The sequence below is a fragment of the Ipomoea nil genome, unplaced genomic scaffold (genome assembly GCF_001879475.1).
Source record: "Ipomoea nil cultivar Tokyo-kokei standard unplaced genomic scaffold, Asagao_1.1 scaffold2705, whole genome shotgun sequence".
In the NCBI taxonomy this organism is placed as follows: Eukaryota; Viridiplantae; Streptophyta; class Magnoliopsida; order Solanales; family Convolvulaceae; genus Ipomoea; species Ipomoea nil.
In genome coordinates, this window is record NW_017619133.1 from 3,043,166 (window position 1) to 3,065,045 (window position 21,880).

General features: G+C 37.9%; 5 protein-coding genes across 6 annotated transcripts; 4 read left to right on the forward strand and 1 right to left on the reverse strand.

The window, feature by feature from the left end:
- Positions 1-1,006: 1,006 nt before the first annotated feature.
- Positions 1,007-1,684, forward strand: LOC109156338. The gene has a single exon (XM_019304174.1). It carries the CDS (start codon positions 1,007-1,009, stop codon positions 1,682-1,684), a length of 678 nt encoding a protein of 225 aa, XP_019159719.1.
- Positions 1,685-4,313: 2,629 nt separating this feature from the next.
- LOC109156340 (uncharacterized mitochondrial protein AtMg00810-like) lies at positions 4,314-5,093 on the forward strand. The gene has a single exon (XM_019304175.1). It carries the CDS (start codon positions 4,314-4,316, stop codon positions 5,091-5,093), a length of 780 nt encoding a protein of 259 aa, XP_019159720.1.
- A 5,283-nt stretch (positions 5,094-10,376) lies between these two features.
- LOC109156402 (probable inactive receptor kinase At5g58300) lies at positions 10,377-15,184 on the forward strand. Its single transcript, XM_019304250.1, has 3 exons — positions 10,377-10,790; positions 12,553-13,842; positions 14,153-15,184. The coding sequence occupies exons 1-3, from the start codon at positions 10,781-10,783 to the stop codon at positions 14,779-14,781; spliced, it is 1,929 nt and encodes a 642-aa protein (XP_019159795.1). The 5' UTR covers positions 10,377-10,780; the 3' UTR covers positions 14,782-15,184.
- Positions 15,185-17,100: 1,916 nt separating this feature from the next.
- On the forward strand, positions 17,101-19,501 carry LOC109156403 (ubiquitin-conjugating enzyme E2-17 kDa). Of its 2 annotated transcripts, none has more exons than XM_019304253.1 (5): positions 17,101-17,233; positions 17,565-17,730; positions 17,951-18,078; positions 18,537-18,641; positions 19,081-19,501. In XM_019304253.1, exons 2-5 carry the CDS (start codon positions 17,661-17,663, stop codon positions 19,222-19,224), a joined length of 447 nt encoding a protein of 148 aa, XP_019159798.1. In that variant the 5' UTR covers positions 17,101-17,233; positions 17,565-17,660; the 3' UTR covers positions 19,225-19,501. The 2 variants fall into 2 exon arrangements, with proteins under 2 accessions (XP_019159798.1, XP_019159796.1); XM_019304251.1 differs by having other exon boundaries at positions 17,125-17,233; positions 17,615-17,730.
- Positions 19,502-19,689: 188 nt separating this feature from the next.
- Positions 19,690-21,508, reverse strand: LOC109156404. Its single transcript, XM_019304254.1, has 4 exons — positions 21,378-21,508; positions 20,592-20,668; positions 20,266-20,491; positions 19,690-19,817 (listed from the first exon to the last, which is right to left on the reverse strand). Exons 1-4 carry the CDS (start codon positions 21,439-21,441, stop codon positions 19,777-19,779), a joined length of 408 nt encoding a protein of 135 aa, XP_019159799.1. The 5' UTR covers positions 21,442-21,508; the 3' UTR covers positions 19,690-19,776.
- Between the last annotated feature and the right edge of the window lie 372 nt (positions 21,509-21,880).

The following is a 21,880-nucleotide window of genomic DNA, read 5'->3' on the forward strand; positions in this document are numbered from 1 at the left end:
CTGTAGACCACAAATAAAAAGTACATTATTTGAGTATTGAAAGTACATTATTTTGTATACTGTCAAATAATGTACATTCAGTACACATATAATGTACTTTTAGTATATTAAAAGTGTATCTTGTATTCATGCAAAGTACATTATTTTGTATACTAGTATCAAATAATGTACTTTTAGTATATTAAAAATGTAACTTGTATTCATGTTAAGTACATTATTTGAGTACTTAAAATACATTATTTGAGTACTGAAAGTACATTATTTTGTATACTATCAAATAATGTACATTCAGTACACAAATAATGTACTTTTAGTATATTAAAAATATACCTTAGCTTGTATTTATGGTCCACATAAAATTTGCCTAGAGAAGGTAGTCCAATAGGTTTACACACAAGAAAACCACAGAAACTCCCTATTGGGCTCACACACAAAGAATGAAGTTCAATAGGTCCAAAGAAGGCGTCAAAAACTCCCTATTAAGGGAGAGACACTATAAAAGGGTGCCCTTGCCCCTCTCATCCCCCACCCGCACCCACCTCTCTCTCTCTCTCCTCTTTATTATTTACTCTCTGACCTAGTCATTACAGTAGTGTTTGAATCTTACAAGAAGTGTGCCCTTAGGACTTGAACCCCAAGTCAGGACTTGACACACTTTACTTGGGTTTGGACCCATGTTGAGCGTCTTTATTATTTACTCCGTATTTATTTGTAAGTCTAGTTGTTAATAATATTATTATACAAGCCTAGCATTCAATTAATATTGTTCTTATTTTTTAGTAATGTTAATTATTCTTATGTTATTTCTATTGTAATAAGTTTATTATTTTATGTGGTGCTAGTCTGTTTGAGTTAGACTAGGTTATTAGATAGGAGCAGGTTACGTTATCTATTCCTTTTAGTATTGTAACTTCTATCTTTAGTAATTCAATTTTGAAATTCCCTTCTCATCTGGTATCAGTTCAGCTTTAGGTTAGATCCTCTTGTTTTCTCTCCACCACCCAAAATGTCGACTAACTCTTCTGAACGAACTATCACCACCACTGCCCCACCATCGGCTACCACTTCCAATCCCCTCTCATCGACACACCACTTTGTGTCGATTAAATTAACCTCCAGGAATTACCTATTTTGGCATACACAGCTCGTCCCGTTCCTTAAGGGTCAAGAGTTACTCGGGTACGTCAACGGCGAGATCGAATGTCCACCAGCGACCATCGCCTCCTCCCCTTCCGGTGAATCTGCATCCGGCGTGGCAACCACCGGGCAAGTCCCGAATCCGGCGTACAGGTTATTGGTGAAGCAGGACCAATCCATCGTGTCGCTTCTCGTCTCCTCTATGTCCGACGAGGTGTTACACCTTGCGGTCGGCCGGAACACGGCGAAGGAGGTCTGGGACTCCATCACTGCCGCCTTGAGGTCTAGTAAGCGCACTCGCTGCCTCAATCTTCTTGGGCAGTTCCAGTCGCTGCGACAAGGGAACTTCTCACCGGCGGACTACATCGGCCAAGCGCAGCTCCTCGTCGAAGCTCTAGCGCTCGCCGACCGTCCTCTATCACTCGATGAGCAGAACTTGTGGGTCTTCAGAGGGCACCGGCCGGAGTTTAGATCCATGGCGGCCTCTCTTACAGTGAATGGTAATCCGGTCTCTCTTCCCCAACTCGCTGACTTTTTACAGACATAGGAGTTCATCTACTCCGATGAACTCCCGACGGCGATCGTTGGCGGCACTGCAGGTGGCGGTCCTCCGACAGCGATGTATGCAGGCCACGGCAGAAACCGGTCCTCTGATGGCTCGTCCGGTGGTCGACACGGCTCCAACAACCAGGGCCGTGGTCGTGGCGATCGGGGCGGACGAGGCCGTGGCGGACGTGGTGGCGGGCAACTTCAATGTCAGATCTGTCGGGCGAACAGTCACTCGACAGTTTATTGCTATAAAATATACACCACGCAGCTACCCACGAATGGACACTCGGCGAACTTTGTGGTCTCCGGCGATGAGGTGGTGTCGATCGGCGGTTGGTTCCCGGACACGGGGGCGTCGGCTCATGCTACGCCGGACGCCTCCACGATGACGCAATCCGTGGACTACAATGGCGGGGACGTGCTCCGAGTCGGTAATGGTACGGGTTTAAATATTTCGCATGTTGGGTCCACATCTATTCCTTCTAAGTCTAAATTGTTACGTATGTCAAATGTGTTACATGTGCTAAATTTGTCTGTCCCGTTGTTATCAGTTCAAAGACTTACTAACGAAAATAATGTTTTCTTTGAATTTCATAAAAATTGTTTCGTTGTGAAGGATTCGATAACTCGGGCAATTCTACTTAAGGGACCCACTTCTGGCGGTTTGTATAAGCTCCCGTTACCGTAGTCTCCTTTTGCTTTCATTACTTCCCGTACCACTCCCGTGAAGTGGCATCGCAGATTGGGCCATCCTCACAGTCAAGTTCTCAATAAAGTGTTGCAATTCTGTCCGGTTGATCGGAATAAGTCCAAGTCCACGAGTTCGTGCACCACGTGTCATCTCGGGAAAGCCTCTCGTTTTCCTTTAGATAGGGTGTTGAAATCTAGTGATAATGTACTGGACTTGTTGTATACGGACATCTGGGGCCCGACCCCGGTTCTTTCTAGTTGTGGTTTTCGCTATTTTCTTTTATTCGTCGATGATTGTACTCGTTTCTGCTGGTTTTATCCCTTACGGGTGAAATCATATATTTATAAAGCTTTTGAATTGTTTCGGGTCGCGGTAGAACGCCAGTTTGAGCGTTCTATCAAATCAATCCAATCAGACCTAGGGGGTGAATATCAAAAACTACACAAAATATTCCAAACTCTTGGCATTAGCCACAGGCAATCCTGCGCCTACACCCATGAACAAAACGGCAGGGTTGAGCGCCAGAACAGACACATAGTTGAAACCGGGCTCGCTCTCCTTGCCGAAGGCTCAGTACCCCTTGAATATTGGGATTATGCCTTCGAAACAGCCACAACCCTCATAAATTACCTACCTTCGTCATCATTACAGTTTCAGAGTCCATATTACCGTCTATATAAAACACCTCCACCTTACAATTTTCTTCATGTCTTCGGGTGTAAGTGTTACCCATATCTGCGCCCTTACAATAGGCACAAGATAGAGTATCGCTCAACCCCATGTGTCTTCCTAGGTTACCCACCGTCTTATAGGGGTTATAGATGTCTGGACCCAGCAAGTGGAAAAATTTATATCTGTCGCCATGTCCGGTTTGACGAGTCTATTTTCCCTTTTTCAGACTTAATAATGCAGGACACACCAAAGTAGCCTGATCAGTCTATGCCTTGGGCATCCGGGTCAGTTGTGACACATCCGACCCTGCCTCTTGAACCTGTTCCGCCCCCTCCAGGGCTCACTCCGCAACTTCAAGAACTCGCACCGCTGGCCATTGAGGGTCCCACACAGACGTACGGGCTAGAAAATGTGGTCCTCGCAAGCCAGTGCCTCAAGACCGTGGCCATGTCATGCGCCTACGTCACATGACTCAGGGCACAAATGAGCAGTTTCAGGCCTTAACTGCCAATACTGACCCAACATGTTACTCGCAAGTTGTGGGCCACTCACAGTGGCGCGATGCCATGGACCAAGAGTTCAATGCGTTGCTGCATAACAGTACTTGGAGGCTAGTACCACCACATCCAGACATGAATGTGATTGGGTGCAAATGGGTCTACCGCACCAAGCGCACTGCTGATGGGTTAGTTGAGCGCTACAAAGCACGGCTTGTAGCGAAAGGCTTCAATCAAGTCGTCGGGGAAGATTTCTTTGACACCTTCAGCCCGGTAGTCAAGCCGACTATGGTCCGACTACTCTTTTCCCTTGCTGTGTCCAAAGACTGGACGCTACAGCAGTTAGACGTACACAACGCCTTTTTAAACGGCCATCTCGCTGAAATAGTGTATATGAAACAACCACCGGGGTATGAGGACCCCACACATCCGGACTATGTCTGCCATCTTCAGCGCTCTCTGTATGGTCTCAAACAGGCCCCCCGGGCTTGGTTCAAGAGACTACATGATTTCTTGGTTTCTGCAGGTTTTCTACCATCCAAAACCGACGTCTTTCTGTTCCACTACACATCAGGAGAATCTCGGGTCTTCTTCCTCGTCTACGTCGACGACATTATTATGATAGGCAATGATTCGGCGCTGCTCGACGTCATGCTCAAACGTCTTCTGTAGCGTTCAAGATCCAGGACCTCGGGACACCAAGTTTTTTTCTTGGTACAGAAACGCTGCGAGTAGACGGAGGCCTTCTTCTATCACAGAGACGGTACATGGGTGATATTCTCAACCGGGCTGGGATGACAGATTGTAATCCCCTAACAACCCCAGCTGCCGTGTCCCAAGCCGTCAGTACATCGTCTCAACCGCATGAAAATCCGACTCAGTATCGACGCATCATTGGGGCCCTACAGTATCTGACTATCACTCGCCCTGACTTGTCTTACGCCGTCAATCGCCTCTGTCATTTCATGCACTCACTTACGGATGAGCATTGGGTGCTTGTCAAGCGGGTTGTGCGGTATGTCAAAGGGACTTTGGACTATGGGTTGCGTATCTCCTCTTCTGCGTCCACGACTATTCATGCCTTCTCAGATTCCGACTGGGCCGGCTGTCCGGTAGACAGGAAGAGCACTAGTGGGTATGCTGTTTTCTTGGGCGACAACCTCATCTCTTGGCTCTCGCAGAAGCAGCGCACCGTTGCTCGTTCGTCCACTGAGGCTGAATACAAAGCCTTAGCCGATGTCGCAATAGAGGTCACTTGGGTGGTATCTCTTCTTCGTGAGCTTGGGTTACACTCCGGTCAACCATCCACTCTATGGTGTGAAAATTTAGGTGCCACATATCTCTGCGTCAACCCCGTCTTCCACGTCAGGACGAAGCATGTTGAGATCGACTACCATTTTGTACGTGACAAAGTCGCCTCCGGGGAATTTATTGTCAATTTTGTGTCCACTAAAGATCAACTTGCAGACATCCTCACCAAACCATTACCGGGACCACGCTTCACTGCTCTCCGAGGCAAGCTCAATGTTGTCTTGCACCCACCTTGAGCTTGAGGGGGTGTGTTAGTAATGTTAATTATTCTTATGTTATTTCTATTGTAATAGGTTTATTATTTTATGTGGTGCTAGTCTGTTTGACTTAGACTAGGCTATTAGATAGGAGCAGGTTACGTTATCTATTCCTTTTAGTATTGTAACTTCTATCTTCATTAATTCAATTTTGAAATTCCCTTCTCATCTTATTTTTCTTCGTTCTATTTATATTTTTACTTGATTTTATTATGGGATCGATCTTGAAAAATCATCAATTTTAAACTTTTTTGAGTACTACCGACTCTAATAAAATGTAGTATCTGTTCATCATCAATTTTAAACTTAATTATATTATATTTGTTATTAATTTAAAAATATATAACTGAATTGTAAGAAAATACGGAGTATTTTTTTTTTAATATATAAATGAAATAAAAAAAATCCGGAGTATCAAATCAAATAGCAAATATGGCAAACGAAATAATGGCCACCGACGCTCCACCCCTCTCTTTCACGATTGTAATTAGTTTTCGTTGCAATAGCAAATTAGCAATACAGTGGAAAATTGATTGATATTTTTATCTTTAAAAAAAACGTACGAAAACAAATTTAGATATTATTGTCCATCCCAAAAAACTCATATTAGTTGTATTTGCCATGATTATTTTAAAAACAAATAAAATATTCTTTTGGCAAATGCTTTTTTTTTTTTTTTTTTTTTTTGTCTTTTTCAAATTTACCCGTAGCCCGTAGGGGCCGGGTGCCCTGTTCCTTTCAAATCAAATGGAATTAATAACAATAATAAGTGATGAAAAGTTAAAACAAATATTTAAAAAGACAAAAATATACTCATTGGGGGTGGATGATCGAATTGTTGTGAATTTTTTTAACTTATTCAAAAAACCGTGTCAAGAAAATTTGTGTATACAAAAAAAAAAAAAAAAAAAAAAAAAAAAAAAAAAAAAAAAAAAAAGACATGAAACTACTAATCAAGAATAAGATTTAAAAACAATAAGATTTCATATTCAACTCCCTATGAGAGCGGCTTATTAGTCTTCTCAATTTTAGCCGGTCAGCTATGAACAATGTAGGTTCACTCAAAGCGCACATTCTCAAACGGTTATAGAACTCACTTAGGGTGTGTTTGGTTCGCACATAGGAATCAGAATCGGAATAACTATCAAATACTTGGTAATGGTAATGGGATTTGGTGAAAGTATTTAACATGTTTGGTAGTAGGGTGGAATAGGAATGGTTACTAATAGTAATGCTTGAAAATGAATAAGGGAATGAAACCCTTATTGTATTTGGGTATGGGTTTTTCAATTGATGGGGTATTCGAAACCCATAGTAGTGCTCTAAAAACCTATCAACCAAACAACAACAATCACTTTCATACACATTCCTATGTGCAAAACTCACCAACCAAACACACCCTTAGAGTGCACATTCGGTAGTATCAACATGCAAATTATATTAAATCATACAAAATTTTATAATTTTAGATAAAATCATTAATTTATTTGTGGCATCTAATTTTAATATCATTTGAAGCTCAATGATTACCAACATCCTTGGTATAAACAATGAAGCAAATGGAGTTTTTATTATTATTATTATTATTTAAAAAAAATAGCAGACGCTTCTGGTAGTTTGCTAATATATAAAGGAATAAAAGCTACAAAATTGACAAATCTTAATTTATAATAATATCCCTTAATAAATAAATTGAAAAAAGGGGGTTTTCAGGAAACATAAAACAAACAAAAAGGATGGAATTTAGATGCTCCACCAAAATACAAACACATGAGGTTTGGTCCGTTTGGAGAATCAAATATAATTTATAAACAAATCTGAAGTAATATATATTGGGTAGGTATGCAAAGACATATAAAGTCAAATTAAATATTTTTTATAACGGTAAGGAGTGATTGACCTCCAGGGTATCGCCTTTTATACTGAAACACAAAGAACCAATAACGCCTCTACTAAGGCTCAAACTCATAACTTTCCAAATGAAAGTCTAACCCAGTTACCATTAGACCACATAGTCCTGGTTGGCTTCCCCTTATTCCAAAAAAAAAAAAAGTAAAAATAAATAAAAAAAAATATATAAGGGTTGTACTGGCAAATTATACTGTGTACCAGGGCGTACAATGCATTGTGCGTCCTGGCCAAAAACGACGTCGTTTTGGACCTTTTCGCGTGTCTATTGTTAACTCCTTAAAACAATTCATGTTTAAATGTACAGAATTGTATAATAGAATACACAGAATTTTATACCTGAAAACACAAAATTTTATACCTGAAAACACAGAATTTTATAACGAAAATTCACATGTTTCAAATATACAGAATTATATAATAGAATACACAGAATTTTATACCTGAAAACACAGAATTTTATACCTGAAAATTCTCATGTTTCGAATGTACAGAATTATATAATAGAACGCACAAAATTTTATACCTGAAAATACAAAACTTACCAAAACGAAGTCGTTTTAGGAGGCGCGGAACGATGTACGCCCTGATGCACAATATAACGATTGGGTTGTGCTAAGGTAAGATATCACATCTTTTAATTTGATGGGTCGTCAATTAATCATGGATAGTTAAAGAAATTTGTTTTTTTTTTTTAATAATTATTTTTTTCACACAACCAATTATAATGAAATGCGTCAATGGACAGAAATTCCTCCTTCACCCCTTTCAATAGCTTACTTTACACACACATAACGGATTAGGTGCGAAAAAGTGAAAAAATAAGGTTTAATCTCATCCATTGATTCAATTCAAATGAAAAGTTCGAAATGAAGATATTTAAAAAAAAAAAAAAAAAAAAAAGCAGTGGTATTATGATAATTTTGTGTAAGTTATTTTTTTGTTATTCGGTGTAATTTTTTCTTTCTTTCAGTGCACATTGTTGTATCTTATACAACATACAATTTTTCCCTTTGAATACACATTGTTCTACCTTCCAATGGACATTGTTGCCTTCCCGTGCGTGCCTTGCAGTACACATTATTGTGTCTTTCAGTGCACATTTTTGAAACTCGTATGTGTCAATTTTTTTTTTTAAAGAGCAGTTATATTGTTTGTGTATGATTCATTTATGATTTGTGTTAGTTGAAGATCATGTATTGAATTTAGTCTTTTCAATAATTGTTTCATCTTTGTGCCTTCCAGTGTATATTATTGCCTTCTAGTGCACATATTTGTGCCTTTTAGCGCACATTTATTAAGATCGTAGGTGTCAGATTTTTTTTTTTTTTAAAGAGCAGTTGATCTTGACTGAATCACTAATTACTAATTTGAGTTGAATTTTGTATTACTCGTTTGATTTGTAATCGCTTATGATTTGTCTTGAAGATTTTGTATTGGATTTAGTCTTTTTAATAATTGCTTCACATTTTTGTGACTTCCAGTACACAATGTTGCCTTTCAGTGCACATTGTTGTGCCTTTTAGTGTAAATTTTTGAAGATCGTAGGTGGCGAATTTTTTTTAAAGAACAGTTGATCTTGAATGAATCAATGGCAAAGATTTATCTGTATTTTTCACTGGTGCTCCTTCGCATATATATATATATATATATATATATATATATGGTTTAAATGCGACGCTTTGTTCCCGTGCGGATTACACCATTATGTATGCACCAATGCACCATAAAGTGTTCAGAAATGCACCAGTGTGAATTGCACAAATGCACCATAAAAATGCACAATTATAGAACGTGCGGTCATGCACCATTAGGTATGTATAAATGCACCACAAGATGTTCAAAAATGTAGGTGTCGATATGGTAGCTGGAGCAGTTGGAGGAGTTGAGTGTTGGTAATGTAGCACACTAGGAAGCTTAGAGATATTGAGTGCCTTTGGAAATGATAGTGAGAGATGTTTACACTATTTTGTCGCTGGTTGATGTTATCGTGGTGATCAAATTGCTATTCAAAGCACTATTCCTTATTAATATGTGCCCTTAATCAGCGCTAATTAGAGGATTAGGATGATTTGATCATAGTTATATATTGTCTTATTTCAATGGATTAGATTATATCACATTTCTCGAAACTCAAGTGTTATAGAATTGTTTCAAATAATTCAATTAAAACTTGACTATATTAGTCTCACCTTACAAAATGTGAATATTAATTTTGTATGCCTTAATTTTTTTTAACATGATTTCCACATCCTCAATCGTGTTACCGTTTTTGTATTTGATCATTGTAGGGTCCATCAAATTTTAAATAATTTATAAATATTCAGATAACATCATTTACTTGGAAGTAAAGAACAAAAACAACAATTTAACAACAATTTCTTTTGGTGGGGATAATGGTACTTTATTATAATCTGTATACCAAAATGTAAATTAAGTATTCAAACACCAAAAGATATTAAAACCAATTCTTATTCCTTATAATAAAAAAAATAAAAATAAATAAATATATAACATTTGTAACATTCTAACAACTCTCTTTTTCTTTTATTGTGCAATGCCAAAATTGCGCAATTATTACTCGAGACAATAATAATAATAATAATAATAATAATAATAATAATAATAATAATAATATTGATAAAAGTCAAATTCATAATTTTATAATACGAGAATCGGGTTTCATTCACTCGATCATTTCTTTTGGGCAACATTCTAACTACTCTTGAGTTAATGGGTGTTTGAAAGACACAATAGCTGTTTTTAGCATCTTTGTTTGTATTGCTAACTATGTCCTCAATAGATTTTTTTAAGTATGACGGTCTCTATTACAGTGTAGTATTCTATATTTATTTATATATACTTTCTCAACATATTAAAACACAAAGAGTCAATACCTTATTAAGGTTTGAACATATAGGCCCTGTTTGGTAAATAGTTAGCCTATCAGCCAATTTTGACTTATTTGACCACTATTAATAGTTTGATTTGGTTAAAAAATCAATATAAATATTTGGTTAATTAACTTTTTGCAACTTTACAATGCTAAAATACAAAAAGCTGCTCTGAGCAGCTTTTTCAATAAACTTTTAAAAAAATAAAAATTATATCAAATAGCTATCAGTTAATAACTAATTTACCAAACATCTTTTTACAACCAATTAATATTATCAACTAGTTATACCCTCTAATTAATCCAATTAACTAACAACTAACCTCCATTTACCAGATTATAATCTCCTATTTGATACAACCAGAGATGCTGACTATGTCATCACTAGATTTGTTTTCATAGTATTTCAAGAAAAAGATAAGAAAATAAAAAAAACATTTTCCTTTCTTAATTTATGCTAACTAACTCTCTCCATTTCTCTCTCCTCCAGTGGGAGAAGATGAGTGAAGCCACAAGCCAGCTCACTGTTAGCACCTCACTCCCATTCCAACCCGCTGCTCTCTCTCTCTCTCTCGCTCTCTGCGTTTCTCTTTCTATTTCTCTTCAATTCCTGCAATAATTTTCAAAGCCATTTCGCATTAAATCCAACGTTCTGAGCTTGACCCACAATTTCCAGCTCACAGGCTCAGAGCTGCTGTTTTGGGGGGTCTGGAGCTTCCCATTTCCTTCCAAATGCAGTTACTCAACATGGGTTCCATTAATTTCATTGCTATTTCCGATCCGGAGAAGCTACACAGCAGTAATTTCAGCTTCCCAGCTCGGCATTCCTTGTAAAGATTACTCAGACAACAAGGGTTTTCTGCAAATGCTCCCAGGTAATACTCGCTTTGAGCTCTGCTGAAATTCCGTTATTTTATTTTGTATTTTCCGTTTCTTTGGGTCGGTTTGAACTATTGGGAGCTTTGGTTGCAGATCTGAGTTAAGACTAGCTGCAATTTGTTCTTGTTTGTGTTTGGTTGATTATATGGAGCTTGGTGTAATTAATGATGTTTTGACAAGTCTTGCTTTTTCGATTTCGTACAAATTATCTGTATGCCATCTGAAATTATGGGTGGAGTGCTTGGGATTAATGGGATATTGGCTGTTTAACACCCCCACCTAACACATTCTGAATCGAATTTAGCTTGAAATTTGGTAAGAATTAAGACTTTTCTGCACCCCCACCCACCCACACACACACACAGCATTTTTCTCCTAGGTTTTGCTTGTAAACTGTAGCTCTTCTTAGAGTAGGCTGTTTGGTATGTCAGCCTCGTCCACTGAGGGACTTAGCGAATTTTCGAATATTCCTAGGGCTCGTAGGCAGCCAGCCTCGCCCACTGAGGGACTTGGCAGTCTTGGGTATTCCTCGGGCTCGTAGGCAGCCAGTCTCGCCCACTGAGATAGTCTTGCTTGATGAAGTTCAACACTTCAACATGGTTATGTAATGTGTGCGTGTGCTATTTTTCATTTTTGTCATATATAGGTGTCTTGAGGCATTGTTCTCCTGTTTTATTTTATTTTATTTTATTTTAGGGTGTAATGATTTATCTATTGGTTACATTTGCATCCACTTCCTTCTGAAATAATCATTTTGGTGACTTTTTGGTGTAAAAGTTATTGGAAAAAGCATTTCGCTTTGCTTTTCCACTCCAAGTTGCTTTTTTTTTTCTTTTGCATATGGATATTGGTTTTGTGATTTGAAAGCTTTCTGGGCAATACATAAATGGGGAATATGCCCTACTTTTGAAGTTCAAATTCTGAAAGCTGAGAGGGATTTTAATTGTGAAATTCCAGTAGAATTGGTTATTATTTTTCTCGAATTTTACTTTTTATAAACCTAGTATCTCTGTTCCTGTTAAAAAGGCCACCAGGACAAACGTGTTTATGATTTCATTCATACTCTTCTATGTTTAAGTGTTTGTTTCTCTCCCATGCCAATGTAAAATCTAAATGTGCTCCTATTAATGATTTCTTGTGAACTGTGATTAATACTTGGTGCTTTGCTTTATGAACTCTACATCGTAAAATGATACCTTGTTATCTGAAATCTGAATTGACTATATGCGTAGAGTATGGGTACTAAGAGTCATATTATGCCCTTCCTATAGAAGTGAAAAAAGAAGTTTGCCTTTGTATTTTTTTTCGGGTTACGAGGGAAACCCGCAGTCACTACCTGAGGGTGTGCACTGGGGTAAACCCCGCCTTGTGACCCTATCTGGCAAAAGACACAAGGAGGTAAACCAGCCTAGGTTGTCCATAGCTGACCGGCTCAGACCAAGAAGGTTGGGATTCGAACTTGTGACCTTGTGGTTACAAGTTTGTATCCTTAGCCATCTTGGTTGGGGTTACCCCCCAGATTTTCTGATATTTCATTGTGTAACATGGATGCTCTAAGCTGAATCAATACACAAATGATTCATCTTAATAAACTATGTGATCACTGGCTCCCCTATTTCTTTGTTTTCTAACTTTTTTTCTTGCAAATGCTTTGTCCTGCTCACTGGCTCATGGTTATTATTAATTTTTTTTGAATATTTATTGCTTGTTATTCCTGCCTATATCAAATGGTTTAATCTATTGTCTGTATTGTCACAGGAAAGTGTCGGTGCAATTACCTCATGAAAATGTTCTCCGCCTACAAATTGCTTTGTTTTCTTTTTGTTCTTACAACTCTTCTTCCCCTGGCAATTGGAGATCTAAAGTCAGATGAACAAGCTCTTCTTGCATTTGCTGCCTCTGTTCACCATGGTCGCAAAATTAACTGGAATCCTGGAATCCCTATCTGCTCATCTTGGGTTGGCATTAATTGTAGTAGTGATGGAACCCGTGTGGTCACTGTTCGACTTCCGGGAGTTGGACTCACTGGTACAATCCCTGAAAATACCCTTGGAAAATTAGATGGTTTAAGGATTCTCAGTCTTCGAGCCAATCTCCTAAACGGGACTCTTCCTTCTGACCTCACTTTGCTTCCCGCTCTCCGCAACCTCTTCCTTCAACATAATAACTTATCTGGTCAAATACCAACTTTTTCTCATCAACTGAGCATTCTCGATCTTTCATATAATTCCTTCAGCGGTAGCATTCCTTCGATGATTCAGAATCTGACCCAACTCACTGCACTGTACCTCGAGAATAACTCTCTCTCTGGATCTATACCTAATCTCGCACTTCCAAGGCTGAAGCATCTGAATTTAAGTTACAACCATCTTAACGGTTCTATCCCATCGACCCTTAAAAGGTTTCCCAATTCATCGTTTGTAGGAAACTCTTTCTTATGTGGATTACCTTTAAGTCCGTGTTCCCCTCTTCAACCTCCATCCATTGGCCCCAGTGCCTCTTCACCACCTGTTGATCACAGTCACAAGAAGAAACTTAAACTAGGATATATTATTGCCATTGCAGCAGGTGGAGCAGTGGTACTCTTTCTACTAGCTCTAATAATTTTCTTGTGCTGCCTGAAGAGAAAAGCAAGTGATGGCCGTGTACTCAAAGGAAAGCCCTCTGGTGGAGGAAGGAGTGAGAAACCCAGCGAAGAATTTGGTAGTGGGGTCCAAGAGCCAGAGAAAAATAAGCTGGTTTTCTTTGAGGGCTGCTCGTACAATTTCGATCTTGAGGACTTATTGAGGGCGTCAGCAGAAGTGCTTGGAAAGGGGAGCTTTGGGACGGCATACAAGGCTATTCTGGAGGAGTCAACAACAGTGGTCGTTAAACGGTTAAAAGAAGTGATTGTAGGGAAGAAGGACTTTGAACAACAGATGGAGATCATAGGTAGAGTTGGACAGCACCCAAATGTTGTTCCTTTGCGTGCTTATTATTACTCCAAGGATGAGAAGCTCCTAGTCTATGATTATTTTTCAAGAGGCAACTTGGCAATGCTTCTACATGGTATGGTTTACTGATTCCTTTCCTTAATGTTCCTCGTTGTGATGGAATAATATGATCTGTCTGGCTCTGATACCAAATTGAAGCATATGCTCTATCTCAACTAAAAGCCTAAGCTGATAGTTGGATTGCACATTAATGGTTATATGCTCAATAATCTATACTTTCTCAACCTGTTGAAGCACAAAGAGTCAACCCCGCCTCCACTGAGGCTCGATCTCATGACCTCCCATATGGAAGAGTCAACTATCTCCTAATTTCTGATTCTGTTTTCCTCTAATATTCTCATTATTCCATGTTTTTTTAAAAACAGGAAACAGGGCTGCTGGGAGAACTGCTTTGGACTGGGAAACAAGAGTTAAAATAGCCCATGCAGCAGCAAGGGGGATTGCCCATATCCATTCCATGGGTGGTGCCAAATTCACTCATGGAAATATAAAATCCTCAAACGTTCTCATCAACCAAGATATAGATGCTTGTGTCTCTGATTTTGGTTTAGCCCCTCTCATGAATTTCCCTGCAGCTCGGTCTCGGCATCCTGGGTACCGTGCTCCCGAGGTGATTGAAACACGGAAGCACACACACAAGTCAGACGTGTACAGCTTTGGCGTGTTATTACTAGAGATGCTTACTGGGAAACAGCCCGTTCAATCACCTGGCCGTGATGATATGGTTGATCTCCCGAGGTGGGTTCAGTCGGTGGTTAGGGAAGAGTGGACTGCAGAAGTCTTTGATGTTGAACTGATGAGGTTTCAAAACATTGAAGAAGAGATGGTGCAGATGCTGCAAATTGGCATGGCGTGCGTTGTAAGGGTTCCAGATATGCGACCCAGCATGGATGAAGTTGTTCGGATGATCGAAGAGGTCAGGCAATCTGACTCTGAAAACCGGCCATCTTCTGAAGAGAACAAATCTAAGGACTCAAATGTGCAGACCCCTTGATTCTTTGGACATGTTCATTCTCCTGTTTCTGAGTTCTGACCTGTAAGTTGTGGAAGTCGTTTCGTTTCGTTCTAATTCAATTCAAAGGCCCATTGGCGAATTCATGGTGTATATGCTCAGTGAAGTGAGGATTTGGAGACTGAATTTACTGATTGATTTTCCTTTTAATTTCTTAGACAGTTTAGCCATTCATCATCAATCATCATTACCTTGTTCAGAATTGCCTTTGCTTTCATCATCATTTGTTGTAAAACCCCATTGTAGAAAACCATCAACAGCTGATTGATGATCTTTTCTCTAGAGTCCTTTTGACAAGAAATGTTGGTGCAACATTATTTTTTTTTTCCAGTAATAACTCATTTTATTGTGAAAGTGAATCAATCCTATATTAGGCTTGTTTCCAGTTTGATACGGTTGAATAGATGGGTTTGAGTTAGAATGGAATGGTAATTTTTTAATATAAGATTCTTAGAACAGAATTTAAGAGCTCAAAATGCAGTGACAAAGTAAATTCATAACAAACTTCTCAGTATAAGCTTTGCTTGACAGAGTTTATAGCTTATTTTAAGTTACTAATAAGGTAATATTCTCAAAACAAGCTAGTAGTTTAAAATAAGAGCTTATTTTGAAACCATTAGCTTAAAATAAGAGCTTATTTTGAAACATTACAAATTAAGTATTGTTTCAAAAATAAGCTAGTAGCTTCTTAATTTTTTTTCGACCTTTATCCTTATTATTTTAAATAAATAGTATTTTTTATCCTTCATAATTAAAACTCATTTGGCATTTTAAATAAATCCATTATGCTTGAATATTTAAAGCTTACTGTGCTGACTTTTTTTCATGAAAATGAATCCATTATGCTTAGATTTTTTTTCTCTGGTATGTTACTGTGCTTGGAATTGCCCATGATGTGTGTATTGTCGAAATTTTTAGTTTTTTAATATATATGATAGGGTTATTACTAGACCGTATACCAGATGGTCGGTTACGAACCCTCTACCCTCGGGGACCATGACCCGACCTGACGGTAGCATGTTCCTCAATCTCCCAACCACTTTCTCTTTCCCCGGTTTCACTGGAGAATGACTCTGCAGGTCGCCTAGGGGTTGGTGGGAGGACTGATCTAGCGAGGTTGGTACGGGCAGTTGAACTCCATTGTGGTATTGTCTTGTCAGGAATATCACACCACGTGTCTTGAACCCTTTTGGCCCCAACCTGGGCCTATGCATGAGCATCACGTGCCTTCCATGCCGAGGGCTCGGAATTTGTCCCCTCACCTCTCCTATAAATACCGCATTTATTACTGAGAGAGGGGGCTTTTCACCTATTTCATATCAGTACTATATGCTCGGAGATTACCGACCTACTGTCTGAGGATCCTGAGCTTGAGTGCTTTCATCAACAAGAAGTTAAGAATAGGATCTGAGATCAGAACCGACCTAGGATCGTATAGTATAATCACGTATACCATCGTATATACTATATCATTTTGGTGCCGCTGGGACCGGTACGCAACAGGCCATTTAGCTCGCCTCTACCGACACTTGATCTCAACAACCTGTATAGATCTCAACAGCATTTCGAGTAGAGCGCCTCCACCCGAGTCTGTGAACGTGATCCAGTAAGGACTTGCATTCCCAGCGGCTGTGATCAAATGCCTTACTAATACCCGATGTACCTGAATGGGATGCCTGATCCCGCATTTCAATGGTAGCAGAGCCAACCTAGATTTTATACTCCGACTTGTCCTTTCAAACCGGTCTCAGGAGTCTATCCCCCGCAAGTTTACATGCCTGTGCCTAATCCTCCCAACGTCGTCCTAGTAGGCAGGACGTGAACAATTTTTATCAGCTTGTATAAAATTTTGATATATAATTTGACACATCACTACCTCACCCATAATATGTATCTATATAAGCATTAACATTTTAAAATCAATTATATTAAATGTCAACTCATTAATTTGATTTGTTTTACCAAAAACATGTAAATAAAAAAAATGCTAATTACACAATTTTTGTGTGTTATCTTAATTGTATATTTTTTTATTTAATAATTTAATTACACCATGTATAAAAGTTTACTGGTCTATTTAACATTTTTTCTTTAATAAGAAACACATGAATTGTGTTGAGGAAAGAACATTGCGCAATGGTTTTGGTATCGTATTCCACCCCAACGGCAGAAATGGAGTAACGGGTCCACGCGGGTCGGCAAGTGTGGAATCCCGAATCCGAATCCGAATTGGGTATTTGCCGTTGATTGGACGCCAATTATGACCTCACACCGATGATTCCAGAACACGTTTGTGGGCCCCATCCCCGCATTAAACACCCAAATATCCTTTCGAATTTACCCCATTTTTCCCCCCTTCTTTCAGAGGATTGACCCGAAATCTATTTCCGGCCACCGCCCCAATTTCAATCGCTCCTCCCTATTCCGCCGTCAGGTACCCAACCATCCTACATATTATATATATCTGTTTATGCGCGTGTATTTTTTATTTTTATTTTTATTTTTATTTTTCATATGTGGTTGAATCTATAAGTCAACGAGATTTTTGTTTTGTTTTTTTGTTTTTGTTTTTTTTTTTTTTTTTATTTTTATTTTTATTTTTATTTTTATTTTGTCGTTGCTCTGTGAATCAGCTGTGTTGGATAGATTAGATCTTTAAATTCGTTTGGTTCTTTATTTTAGGGTTTGTAGTTTGAGTATTGTTGACCAATAGGTTGGTCTATCTATTTTTAGCTATTTGTTTGTATTTTATTTTATTTTAATAGTGTGGGTTGGAGATCTGCTGGTACTGACCAAGGGTATTTACTCTGATTAGGTTATAGCAACCACAAAAGAGCTTTGAAGGTGGTCTTGATTAACTTATGGCGTCGAAACGCATATTGAAGGAGCTCAAGGATCTGCAGAAGGATCCTCCAACATCATGCAGCGCTGGTATGCTTTGAATGCATTTAAAAAATAATTTTTTTTAAAAAAAAATTTGCATTATAGAATCTTGTATTTTGATATCTGTTTATGTTGTATGAAATTCTTAAGTTTGGTTTTTAATTTTGTCTTAATTTAACTTACTGTAGTTTTAGGCTTTCTGGTTGTATCAATCGATTGGAATTGAGTGTTATACATTGAAATTTATTGCAAATCCTATTTGTTGCAGGTCCCGTTGCAGAAGACATGTTCCATTGGCAAGCGACGATCATGGGGCCAACAGATAGCCCTTATGCGGGTGGTGTGTTCCTGGTTTCAATTCATTTCCCTCCCGATTACCCTTTTAAGCCCCCTAAGGTATGTCTTTGGTCTGGATTTCATTTTCTTTTCTCAGAGATTGTATTTAGGTTATTGAATGTGGAGCTTATTGTCGCCCACCAATGGTTGATAACTGGATAAGTGTACTTTCAGTTAGAGATATGAAAATATTTTTATCCTCAAAGATGTGGCAATATAATTTTATGTAATTTCTGGATACAAAATTAAGCTTGATATCGTTTGTGCCACTTGCATATTCAGAACTACTCTCCACCTATGCATATTACTCCAAATAAACGTTAATAGAAACTTTTGCGTATCCTTCACAATATTCCCTATGGTATTCTAGAATATATTTGAAGTTTTAACAAATCTCAGTGTATACTGCTTATGGCATCCTAGAATGCTCTGTGTTTTGTAGTTACAAACCACAGAATTTACGATTTCATATGAGGTTAGTGGATTTAGATAATTAAATTGTCTTTTATCTTTTTCAGGTTGCCTTTAGAACCAAGGTCTTTCACCCAAACATCAACAGCAATGGAAGTATCTGCCTTGATATTCTTAAAGAGCAGTGGAGTCCAGCATTGACCATATCTAAGGTGTGCTCTACTTCCTCTTATTTTTTATTTGGAATTTTTATTCTTCTTTAGTCCTATGCAGATAAGCCAGTGTCATCATTACTCTTGGACAAAAAGAAGACGCCTCGGGGACAATTTTAAAAATTAAAACCGAAAGATTTGGGGATTAGACTTGTTCCATGCACATCTCACTTCATGTGCTTGCAGAAACACGTGTGACCCTAGAATAGTAGTAGTTATTGATTGATATTTCTATGATGTTGGCATAGCATTCCTCCCTCTTGTAGTTTTTTGCCTTAAAAAGTATAAACATCTCAAAGGGTAACAGTGGGGTGTTTCTGATAAAAGTTACTCTGTATAACACAACTTTGGAAATCCATTCATTTTGGATTTTGATTGGAGTTTTCCTCCTCTCATTTGAATGTGTAGCCTGATTGTGGTTTCATATTTATTTGATCAGGTCCTCTTGTCCATCTGTTCTCTATTGACGGATCCAAACCCGGATGATCCACTCGTACCCGAAATTGCTCACATGTACAAGACTGACAGGGCCAAATACGAGGCCACTGCTCGGAGCTGGACGCAAAAGTACGCAATGGGATAAAGGCGAAATGCTACCGGGGATGTCCTCCAAATATGTGTAACTTATGTGTTTTTAATTTTTCATTATTCTTGATTCAATAAGTTGTTCGCAAGGAACGTAGTAGTTTGTTCTTGTCCCATTGCCCCCTGATTTGAGGAGGCAGTGGTTAATTGGTTATGAATCTTTTAATTTGTGAATATATTAATATTAATTAGACAGAGATTGATGTAAGGGGAAACTGTATTGTAATGTCTACTTTGGTTTCAAGCTTTTTTTCACTTAAGTTTACAGAACATCATTTCTATGTTTCTCCTTGTTAGGCTCTGTTTGTCAGTTATCATGAATTTGAGAAGGTATGGTCATTCTCTCTCTCTCTCTCTCTCTCTCTCTCTCTCTCTCTCTCTCTCTCTCTCTTTGTGGGAAGTACAGATCAGTTACAGAGAAACATTTATGGTTTTTGTATAAACATGATACTAATGTCTCTCATTTACGTACAATAGTGAAAATGTAACCAAAGACTGTCATCTTTTGTGGGAGCAAACTTGAGAAAACCAACGAAGACATCCGTAAAGTTTAATTCATGGATGATGGGTACAAACTCACTCCTGTAAAGCCTGCAGTTGATGACCACAAACACAAACAAGAATCCATTAACAACCTAGAAATTGAAAAAAATCAGGCTTTACTCTATTATGTGTTTGCAGTTAACTTATTTTGTGATTGAAGTTAACAAAATGAATTTTGTGATTGAAGTTAACAAAATGATAACTACAGACACTACCAGTACAAAATATGTTAACTTTTTGCTGGTTTAGATGTTATTTTGGATCAGGTCTACAATGCAAGGTAGGTTATGGTCGATGGTATAATTTGGAGTTGATTAGAGCATGAGCGGCAAAGTATCTTGTGCTCAGATGACAGTGACTCTCAAGCCTCAGTGGAGGGCAATTAAAAAAGTATGTATAAACAGATACTACAATGTAATAGAGTTAGTAGTTTTCAATCGAAAAAAAAAAAAAAAAAAAAAAAAAAAAAAACATAATTGAGCGTGATGGTTGTTACCCTTATTTGTGTGGCAGCCTTGGTGGATGGTTTGGCGGAGGTGTTGGACGGTGGCCTTATTGGCGAACCAAAAGTGGCGGTTGGTGTCGCGGATGCAGTCCAAGACGGACGTGATTTGATGAGCGCAGGGGCTAGAACAGAACTCCGTTCCGTCTTCTTTGGTTACGTTGAGCCACCCGGACAAGTCCAGCTCGTACTTTTTGGGGCAAGAATTAGTGTTCTTGAACTGAAATAATTTTTTTTTTTTTTTTCAAAATTAGAAACCGCATATAAATAAATTATTCCAGAAATTAGAAAACAAAAGAATTAGATAACATATAGATTACATGAATCATGCAGAAAAAAGCACTTCTCCACTCCTCGAATGGGCCCAAATTTGGTTTTTGCGTGGGATTCTTAAAATCTGCAGACATGAACAGATCAAAAAAAAAAAAAAAAAAATGGAACCTTTAAATTGATAGTTGGCTTACCCATTTAAAACCGAACCTATTTATTTTTTATATATTATATGCTTAATATACACCAAATAAATTTTGGTTGCATTTGATATGAGACTTTTGTACCTTCCGTAAGATTTGATACCTATTATTATGTTTATTTGTCTATTTCTGTAATTGATTCAAATTTTTAATAATTATAAAATACATTACACTTTGTCTCTCCTACTTTTGAACAATAGAATTAAAAGTACTCTTTGTTTTCTCTATAAATTTTGCCATTGATCAAATATTTGAAACCCAAGGAAAACAACGTATTTTTCAAGTAAAATATATAGACCATGTTTGATAAAATAATTAACTTATCAGCCAATTTTGCCTTATTTGACCATTATTAATTGTTTGACTTAATTAAACAATTAATATGAGTGTTTGATTAATTAATTTTTTGTAACAACTTATTGCTTCAAAATGTTAAAATTTGAAAAGATATTCAAAATCTTTTTCAAAAAACTTTTTGAAAAGTCATTTTGTATGTAATCCCCTAACAACTAACAGTTAATTTACTAAACATTTTTCTACAATCAGCTAATGCTATCAACTACTCAAATACACTAACCCAATCAACTAACAACCATTTATACATCCACTACGATAGCCAAATACATTAATTACCTAGTGCAATGGCACCACAGCTGCAAAGCAAAAGCAAGAAGCAAAGCTGCAGGGTGTTCATCATTACAATACCCTGAGATTTTCCTTGTCTAATTCTCAGGATGTTGTTAGGTATATCACACTATGAAATGAAATCCAATATATTATATAGTGTGAAAAGATGAGAGCATGAGAAGAAGCAGAAGGGACAGGGATCTCCAAAAACTAGGTAACGCTTTGTCGCCACATCATTTTCTTAGGAATTCACCAACAACCCTAACCATGTTATCATCGAATGTAGTTTGGCTCTGTTATGTATATATTCAGCCCAAACCAGGGTTTCAACTTCATTTTCTTTTCGGTGTAACCTAGAGTTTCACGGTCAGACACTGTAGCTAATTTTTTTTGTTGAATTGTAAGTATCTTTAAGGATGGTTTAGTTAAGGACGACAGTGTAACTAATCTTTTTGCTGAATTGTAGGTATCTCTAAAGGTGGGACAACTGACTTAGAGATTTAAGGTTG

Coding starts and splice junctions, on each gene's coding strand:
- LOC109156338 (XM_019304174.1), top strand. CDS start 1,007: ATGTCGACTAACTCTTCTGAACGAACTATCACCACCACTGCCCCACCA.
- LOC109156340 (XM_019304175.1), top strand. CDS start 4,314: ATGGGTGATATTCTCAACCGGGCTGGGATGACAGATTGTAATCCCCTA.
- LOC109156402 (XM_019304250.1), top strand. Junction 13,843..14,152: donor CTTGGCAATGCTTCTACATG/GTATGGTTTACT, acceptor TTTTAAAAACAG/GAAACAGGGCTGCTGGGAGA.
- LOC109156403 (XM_019304253.1), top strand. CDS start 17,661: ATGGCGTCGAAACGCATATTGAAGGAGCTCAAGGATCTGCAGAAGGAT. Junction 17,731..17,950: donor TCCAACATCATGCAGCGCTG/GTATGCTTTGAA, acceptor TATTTGTTGCAG/GTCCCGTTGCAGAAGACATG. Junction 18,079..18,536: donor ACCCTTTTAAGCCCCCTAAG/GTATGTCTTTGG, acceptor TATCTTTTTCAG/GTTGCCTTTAGAACCAAGGT.
- LOC109156404 (XM_019304254.1), bottom strand. CDS start 21,441: ATGATGAACACCCTGCAGCTTTGCTTCTTGCTTTTGCTTTGCAGCTGT. Junction 20,669..21,377: donor CTGTGGTGCCATTGCACTAG/GTAATTAATGTA, acceptor TCATGTCTGCAG/ATTTTAAGAATCCCACGCAA. Junction 19,818..20,265: donor AGGCTGCCACACAAATAAGG/GTAACAACCATC, acceptor CATCAACTGCAG/GCTTTACAGGAGTGAGTTTG.